General features: G+C 50.7%; 1 protein-coding gene across 1 annotated transcript; it reads left to right on the top strand.

The window, feature by feature from the left end:
• The first annotated feature begins 5,186 nt into the window (after window positions 1-5,186).
• On the top strand, window positions 5,187-8,816 carry NKX2-6 (NK2 homeobox 6). Its single transcript, XM_011378976.1, has 2 exons — window positions 5,187-5,460; window positions 8,209-8,816. The coding sequence occupies exons 1-2, from the start codon at window positions 5,187-5,189 to the stop codon at window positions 8,814-8,816; spliced, it is 882 nt and encodes a 293-aa protein (XP_011377278.1).
• Window positions 8,817-9,040: the final 224 nt, after the last annotated feature.

Raw genomic sequence — 9,040 nt, forward strand, 5'->3', positions numbered from 1 at the left:
GTTAAAATGACCCCAGGATAGCCATTTAGGAAAAAATAATATTAGATCCTTAGCTCACACCACACACCCGAATACACTCCTAATAAATTTAAATGGAAACAACAAAATTATTCAAGTCCTAGAAGAAAATATGGGTGAATTCTTCTTTAACCTCGTTGTAGAGAAAGGTTTTCTCACTATCACTCAAATCCAGAGGCAATAAAAGAGAGGTTAATACACAGGATTACTGCATTTAAAAATGCATGACAAAAAGCACTATAAAAGAAGTAAAAGAAAAAACCTTGACAAACAGGAATAAAATATTTGCAACATATAGCGCCGATGGCCAAAATCGCTGACATATAGAAAACACTTTAAAAATGATAAAAAATGGGAGAGATACAATTGAAATGTCTATATATATATGTATGTGTTTTATATGTACATGCATATTATACATGTGAATGTATAGATACATACATACACATGTATCCTTAAACATATAAAAAGAAGTTCTATCTCACTCATGATTAGAAAAATGCAAATTAAAACACAAGGTATTATTTTTCACCTATCAGATTGGCGAAAATTAAAACATATGATGCATTCTGTTGACCAGGCTACTACTTGGAGGCAGGCACTCCCCTACATTGCTGGTGGAATGCAAACCTGTACAACCATTCTGAAAGGGAACTTGGCAATGCCTTAATCCATTAGATATGCAATTACTTTTGACCCACGATCCCACTTCTGGGAATATGCTCTGAAGATATACCTGTAACAACTCACAAACACATAGCAACAATGTCTTTCTTATGGCTTTATTTATAATTGCAAAACACTGGAAAAATCTAAATATTCATAGGAGAGTGGTTGAAATAATTGTGGTACATTTACACAGTGAAGTACTATGCAACAGTGAAAAAGAATAAGGAAGATCTCTTTGAACCATTAGGGTGTGGTTTCCAGGATACATTGTTAAGCCAAAAAAAGCAAATTGTAAAAGAGTATCTATAAGAAGGAACGAGCCCTGGGAGCAGTCCTTTTCCTGGGCAGGGGCCTGTCGCTAGTGAGAGGGCCTTATGTGTGGGACTGCAGGTGTGCCTGCCTTGTGACAGCATAAAAAAGGGTGCGCTGGTGACCAACCAATCTCTTAAAGGTAGTAATCAAATCCACATCACAGATTTTGATGATGAAAATACCATTATAAGTAAAAATGTTCTCTTTCATCAGGGGGTGAAATTAGGCACATTCATGCCACTCCACCTGATAAAGGTGTGCTGGTGACATTCTACAATGAAAGTTCACCTGTCTTCTCCCCTACTGGACTGGATCCTTTTGGAGGGTCCTGGAATGTGTGCCAGTTCTCTTTGTGTCCTCAGTGTCTTGCAAAATACCTTATAAAAGATAGGGTGACCATATGTTCTGCTTTGCCTGGAGCAATTTCGGTATATGCCTGACATCCCTGGGGATAAGCTGTGACAACAGACTCAGAGTCTTAATCTAGTCTAAGGGGATCCTGCACTCACTCTACAGATCTTAGAAACAGTATTGAAGTTTAAAGAGGGAACCCCCCAAGTCTGAAAGAAATAAGAGAAAGGGACTTTTGTTAATCATGGATGAGAAGAGATTCAATACTTATTGTGCACCAAATCCATGATTGTGCAAGGTATCACACTGCATGGGAATCATTTAAAAGCCTATCTCTTGTGCAAGAATGAGATAAGATAAAAGACTGACCTCTCATTCCCTCAATGTGTTCAGAGCCTGGACCAAGCTGGCCCACGGAGATGCTCAAAACATGTTTGTGGAACTAGTACTGGTTTAAGCATTTTATTGTGTGACCTGAGTGGAGTAAGACAGGTCCACTTACCCCTGGCATGGCCATCTCCATCTTAAGAACAGAGATAACGACTTCTCCACTCATAAGGAACCAACAGGCACACACACCGCCCGGCACCACACTGTCTGGGCTGCAAGGAATACTGCCCAAGGGTCTCAGGATGCCCTAGGTTTTCTACCCTGGACGCTTGGCCTAACTTCCTCCTTGCTTCTCCCTGATGCTCGCGCTTCTGCAAGTCGCTTCTTATGTCGCGGGGCGGTCCTTAATGTGGATGCAATTGATGCAGACGAGGTGAGATTAATGTCACTGGTTTTACTCCTAGCAGGCGACTTTCAGTGCTCCCTAGCGCTGGAGGGAGAGGAAAGAGGGGGACTCTGAGGCCCAACCTGTTTGCAGCAACATCTCAGCCACCGGAGGTGACTCGCTTGGAGGACGAGGTCTGGGCGGGAGGAGAGCACTGGGAGCTGAGACCCCACAGCGAAGGAAGAAAGACAGACTCATTCCCCGCAGGGCTGGGCGAGGTGAAGTCGACCTCTCTCTCCAGGTGGGCCCTGGGTGCACCCAGGCCTGAGCCGAGGCCACCCTTAGCGTAACTGAAGGCTTCCGTTTGCATCTCTTGAGAGGGACAAAAAGGGCTTTTCACATCCAAAATCTCTTTTGATCCTTGCAGCAAACCGAGAAAGAAAGGCAAGGCCCAGGATCTGAGAGCAGAATTTGAACTCTCAGGGGTCCTGGCGCTAAGTCTCTCCCAAGGTGTCCTTCTTTCTACACTTTCTGGAGCGCGACAGTCTGCAGCGAGAATTCCACCGCAGAATGAGGTGCTCTAGGGTCGCGACTTACTGTTTATATCTGGGATCGCCCCCAGCCCCAGCCCGGAGTGGAAGGAGTGAGCACGCTTCTACTGGAGGTCGTCTGCGGGGAAATATCCTAAATGTGCATTAACTTAGAGTTGGAGGTTGTAAATACCCACCTACCAGGCCTTAGCCTGCACCTCTGCGAGGAGGAAGATATGATAATATAAAATTTCTAGAAAGTCGTGGGGTAATATGTTTTATGAGCATTAAAATATTTGATTCATTAGTCTTTATGTTACATATTTATTCCGAGGAACTAATCCAAAATGTCGACGAGGATGACGACACCAAGATGTTCCCTGACCCCTAATTACGGTGTCAAAAAAAATTAGATAAAATCTAAAAGTATAAACAGTGTATTATGGTCCATCCATAATATGGACTATTATATTGCCGTTTTGAAGTGCTTAATGAAGTGCTGGACATGCTTATGATGTAAATTTAAAATATACAAACTCAAATATACTTTACGAATTCGTACATACAAAAATATAGAACGAAGGAAGTGCACTCAAATAGCATCTCTAGATGGATCTTGTTTTCTTTTCAACTTTTTCTTACTTTTCATTTTTTTGCAGAGTGCACATGATAACTTTTATAATCAGAAAGGATAAAATTTAAATAAATGTACGGGTCATTGCAAGATTTCGACATCTCTGAGGACAAAGTGATGTCTCTTTCAGAAAAGAAAAGAGAGGTGCTGTTTTAACAAAACCAGGGTCTGGGCACCCTGCCATCCAGGAGCTGGGCCACCTGAGGAGTCTCTTAACCTCTCTGATTGCGACTCCTCACAGGAAAAAAAAAAGAGGCAGCTGGAAACACTCTGAGTATAGCTTGGATGTAAAGATTAAATAATACTAAGGCCTGGTAGGTGGGTATTTACAACCTCCAACTCTAAGTTAATATATATAAGAAAAATTTACTTGGCTAAACCATCAAATTTGCCAACATTTTGCATGAATTATTGTGAGAATTTTTGCACCCACTAGCCTGGGGAAATAAGTCCAGCTCGTCTGGGTTTCAGAAAATAATAATGTTCAGACAGTCCTTGTAATATTGAATTAGCCTAAGAAGGTTTAGTTAAGAAACATTTGATCTGAAATCTCAAAAAGAACTCTAGTGAGATCTCATTTTTATTTAAAAATATTTTTAAGCTCTTACTGTATTGAGACTCCTGACCCCCCAATCGAGTCGTCCCGATTGAACTGTGTAGCGTGAGAAATAGCAGTGGACGTTCATCGATGGTTTCATACACATTATCTCACTTAATTCTCACAACCATCTTCTGATGTGCATATGCTTAGCTCCACTTTTGACTAAGCCAAAGCTTAGAGAGATCATTACAATGCCCAAAGTCCACACTTGATACAAAGCAAGGCTACATCTATTGACGTCAGCTCAGTGCTCATAACCATCGTACCACACTGCCTCCCTTTACTCGGTGCTGCCTGTGTCCAAGGAACTTTTCTGATGCTCAAAACTTATCACTCCTGCGGGAGTGTGCGTTGGGGGGTAGGAGGCGTCGCGTTCATAGTCACGCTCACACGCGCTCAAGGCAACCAACTTTAGGGGAGACAGAGGGACAGAAGAAAGTAACTTGGAGACAGGAAGGGCAAGGTGAGCCCCTTTTGGCACCTTCGTGCGAGCCAAGGCTATTGCCGTCCTCCTCCCCACCTACTCGCGGGGCCTGCTAAGAGCTAGGGAGCTCCCGCAATATTGCTCCTTTGCCCTTTCTGGCTGACATGCACCAGCTGAGAAGTGGCGGATCCCGTCTCCTCAGACCCTCCTTTGGCTCTAGGTGAGACATTTCCACCTCCGCCTAGGCCGTGGCGGGTCAAGACTCGCTCCTCCGCGGTCTAGCCTCTGCTCCCTGGAAGGAACTCTGCCCCGCCTGCCCCCGCCCTGCACCCACGAAGACTCCAGCGTGCACCTCCATCCCGCGGTGCCCAGCTGTCTCCACTTGAATTTCCCTCTGCCACAGGAGTGGAGACTAGAGCTAAAGCTAAGCCGGAGGGACCGTCTAGGGTTGCAAAGCAAGGGCTCCAACCCGCCCCGCCTCTTCTCCCGTCCTCTAGGAAAGTCCGGGCGGACTCGGGGTTGACCTCACAAGCTTGTGCTGGCACCGTATTCACCGAGTTACGAGCCTAATGCCGCACCATCTCTCCCGTTTCCCTTGCTTTTGAGAACCTTCAATAAGAACCAAATCTTCCCAGGAGGTGGCTGGGGATTGCAGAGGAATTGAAAGGGAGCGAGAAGAAAGCGCTTGGAGAGGATGGCGCTGGGCTGCCTAACACGTGGTTTCTGCGGGAGCCAATGGGAGTTGGTGGTCTCGTCCCTCGGCCCTGGTCACCAGGTGGCAGGGATGGCCCAGAGGAAGGCGCAGTCCTGGACGCTGGGCGTCTGCCCTGGACCTTCGGTCTGTGGTGCTAGCAGAGACGAGACGGAAAGCCCTGGGCGCTGCGCCTCGCGGGGGCCGGAGACACCCTGGCCTCTCTCCCTCCGCCTTCGGGATGCTGCAGAACCCTGTCACCTCCACCCCCTTCTCGGTCAAAGACATCTTGCGGCTGGAGCGCGAGCAGATTGGCCTTGAGGCCTTGCAACTCCAGGGAGCACGGAGGAGCCCGGAAAGCTCTCAGCACCTGCGACAGGTCCCAGAACCGCAAGGGTTGGTGGTTCACCACACTGATAGGGGCGGCAGCGACAAAAGGAAGGACATGTCGGAGCCTCCTGGAGGATCCTGTGAGACGGTCACAGAGATGGTCACGGAACGGATGGGGGAATCACGTGAGTACAAGCTCAGGTCTTGGCTCCCACGGAGAGATCATGGGGGCGGGGGTCATAACCCGTTGGCTCTTTGCGGGGCAGGCACACATCTTCTGTCTTCCCAGTTCCTAGGGCCTATCCTAATTTCCCCTTATTCGAAGAGTCTAAAAGACAGACTCAGACGCCTCTGCCACCCCCTCCAAACCCTCATTCTGCTTCACTTCCCTTAAGAAAAATAAGGTCCTGAATCTTAGAGCATCTCTATTTCCACAGCAGCCTGTCCTCATACGCCCACGAACACATCATCACACTCACAACCACAGTCCCAGGAACTATAGCTTCTCTTTCTCACAGCGAAACCCGCTACACTATCTTAGCTGTACTGGGTCACCGCCCGTCTTCCCTGCCACCTCTGAGCCTCTCTACCCTAACCCAAAGCGTAGCCATCAAAGCAGCAGGGCCCTTTGGGAGAGAAGACTCTGAGAGCTCTGGTGTCGGTCCCGGCTGGCCCTTTCTTGGGACTGGCTAAGTGGCCTGGCCATCCAGGTAAATCTTTTGACCGGCTCCTCGTCTCGAGAATGAGAGGTGGCGACCAGACCAGGTGGTGTCTGAGTCCCCGGGCGGGCCCTCCGCGTCTGGGAGCACAGTTAAGGGCAGCTCGGTTTTTGGCTGCTCTGGGTGGCGGCTCCGCGGAGTCTTGGCGCGGAACATTCAATCCGATGACACACTTCAGATCCCTGGAAAACGCCTGTGCGCTTTGGGGAAAAACTAAACGAGTTCTAAAGACATTCTGGGGATGAAAAAGCCATTCTTCCTTTCGCCCAACCTCTGCACCTGGGTTCGCAGCCTCCACGTGGTTCTGGGGACCCCCATGAGGCGCCTCGCTGGTCGTGTCTCCTTTACCAGGCGGTGCCACTGTCCCTCCATCAAGGCGTAAATTAAGGACGCTAGTTCGGAGTTATTCATCGATTTGCAAGCTGGTTATTCACCTATTCCAGAGACTGAGAATATTAATCTGTGCTGTATTCGCAAAGAAGCTGGTGAGTTATCTGCAGCGAACTCTAACCACTAAACTCGCTCTACACTGCTCAGTCAATTCGGCGTTCACTTCGGCCTTGGCGAGAAAGAGACTCGTTCCTCTGACCCCTGCTGTCCCCTCGCAGTCTAAGGCAGCGTGTCTCCTGCGGCTGCAATAGACACCGAGAAGGGCCGGAGCCGGACTCCGAGAACTAAGCCCAGGGAGCGGAAGCGATCCGGCGGGGAAAGGACCTTTCTGGTGGCATTGATGCGCCTCATCTGTCCTCAGCCGATGCACCTTGCTTTCTGAGACGCGGGGGGTGGAGGGTGGGGTTCTGGATTGTGAGCGGGAGAGCGCGGGGTGCTGGCACTGAAGGTCAGTCGTTACTTTTCTATTTGCTAAGAAAAAAAAAACCCTCGTCACTATTTTTCCTCTTTGCGAAGAGAGATATCCTCAGTTTTTCTGAGCTCAGGCTTCTCTGAAGGAAGTTTTATTTCTTCAAACTTTAAATGCCAAGCAGCTCATCCTCCAGGAGACTTTGCCAGCGCGGGACTTGGAGTCGGGTTCCAACCCGCACCAACTCTAATTAGGCCTGTCCCGCTCGGCCTCGCCACTAACTTGCATCCCCGGCATGTTCCTGGTTTTCTCCTGGCGTGAGTTTCAACGACACTTCAGCGTTTCCTGTCTACTCGCCCTTGGGTGAAAACAGAGCTTCAGTGGAGACAGGATGCAGGTGGGAAGAAGGGCAGGAAGGTTGCATCTTGGCAGGCTCCGAGCACACCGTCAGCAGCCAGGGGCCTTCAACCCTGTTTTAACTGGTTGAGTCCAAGGCATCTGCCTGTGCGCGGCGAGGGAGCTACCCCAGGGGAGGAGGATGTCAGTGCGAAGCCAACGCACCCGCTTGCCACGGAGACGTCAAAGGAGAAAGAGGCAACTTTATAAAAAGCTAAATGTGGATCTTAACTTTGCATATCCCTCCAAGAGAACTTTACTTTCCAAGCCAAGAGTCAGGAGTCAGAAAATATTTTCTTATATTTTATTTTGTTAATTTGGATTACAGAGCCTCCCTTCCAAAAAATATGGGACCGGTCCCTGGTGCCTGTGTAGCACTTGATGACCAAGAAAGACAAGGGTGTGTGTCAAGGTGGATGAAGGTGGGAGTCGCTCGAGACTCCTCGCTTGGAGCCAAGCATCCCGCGATAGGCGCGGGATCACGATGGATGACCAGGCAGGCAGGCGCCTTCCTGCAAGCATGTCACCGAGGTGCCTGTTTCCCTTCTCTCCTTCTCCCTCTCAATTTTTTCCATCTCTCTCCCCTTCCCTCTCTTCTCTCTCTGACCACCAAGGGCAAAGTCAGCCCCCACCTGTGATTCTCACAGCAAAAGCTCCCCCAATCTCGACCACACTTTGGAATTGAAATCGCAGCGAACCACCTCCACGCCACCGCCCATACACAGACACTCTAAGAAGAAAATGAAGCTTAGACTATCGATCGAGAATCTACCTTTTGGAAAATGGTCGTACAACGGGGACCGTAGAGTGTCACAATTTATTATGTTCCAGCAGGTACAAAAACGACAGTTTGGGGGAAAGGAACCTTCTGACCGACCTGGGGAAGAGCTCAGCAGAAGAGAGAAGGGGGCGCGAACTGGAGGCTATCCGGGGGAGGAGGCGTGTCTTGAAAATAGTGTAAGAATGGCTCAGGTGAGCCTTAGGCAGGGCCCTGACGGTGTTCCTTCCTGTGCTTTTAGAGCCTGGCCTCCTCGGCGGGACCCGGGGACCAGAACGCCGCGCTGGAAGCAGCGGCGACCGCACGCGCGGTGAGCGCGCGGAGCCGCCCAAAGAGCGGCAGCGGCGGAGGCCGCGCGTGCTCTTCTCGCAGGCGCAGGTGCTGGCGCTGGAGCGGCGCTTCAAGCAGCAGCGGTACCTGTCCGCGCCGGAGCGCGAGCACTTGGCCAGCGCGCTGCAGCTCACGTCTACTCAGGTCAAGATCTGGTTCCAGAACCGGCGCTACAAGTGCAAGAGACAGCGCCAGGACAAGTCCTTAGAACTGGCGAGCCACCCCCTGGCGCCGCGCCGGGTGGCGGTGCCGGTGCTGGTGCGGGACGGGAAGCCCTGCCTAGGCCCTGGCGCGCCAGCCTTCCCGGGTCCCTACGGCGTGGTCGCAGGGCCCTATTCCTGTTACAGCGGCTACGCGGGAGCTCCCTACGGCGCCGGCTACGGCGGAGGCTACGGGAGCGCGCCTCCGGGCCCCGCGCCGCCCGCGCCCCTGGCCAGCGCGGGCTTCCGCGGGGGTGGCTCGAGCGCCAGCCCACCGGGCCATCTGCCCGCCTCGCTGCAGGGTGTCCGGGCCTGGTGAGGCGCCCTGGCTCGGACACACCCACCAAGCCCAGGGTCTCCTTCCCTGCTCCCTGCCAACCGGTCAGCGGTCAGGATGATAGGCCGCTGCAGTGGAAGGAAGTCTCCCTCGAGTGATCCCTGGGACTGAGAATTGCCCTCGACGAGCCTTCCAGCTAAAGATCCTGGGGACGTTCTTCCCCTGAGAGAAAGAACACGGCCAGCAGCCCACGAAGCAGCCCTGGG

The sequence above is a fragment of the Pteropus vampyrus genome, unplaced genomic scaffold (assembly GCF_000151845.1).
Source record: "Pteropus vampyrus isolate Shadow unplaced genomic scaffold, Pvam_2.0 Scaffold350, whole genome shotgun sequence".
NCBI classification, from domain to species: domain Eukaryota; kingdom Metazoa; phylum Chordata; class Mammalia; order Chiroptera; family Pteropodidae; genus Pteropus; species Pteropus vampyrus.

Bases quoted from the DNA above. Each gene is read 5' to 3' on its own strand.
- NKX2-6 (XM_011378976.1), top strand. From the start codon at position 5,187: ATGCTGCAGAACCCTGTCACCTCCACCCCCTTCTCGGTCAAAGACATC. The intron at 5,461-8,208 runs GTGAGTACAAGC...CTGTGCTTTTAG, and splicing joins GGAACGGATGGGGGAATCAC to AGCCTGGCCTCCTCGGCGGG.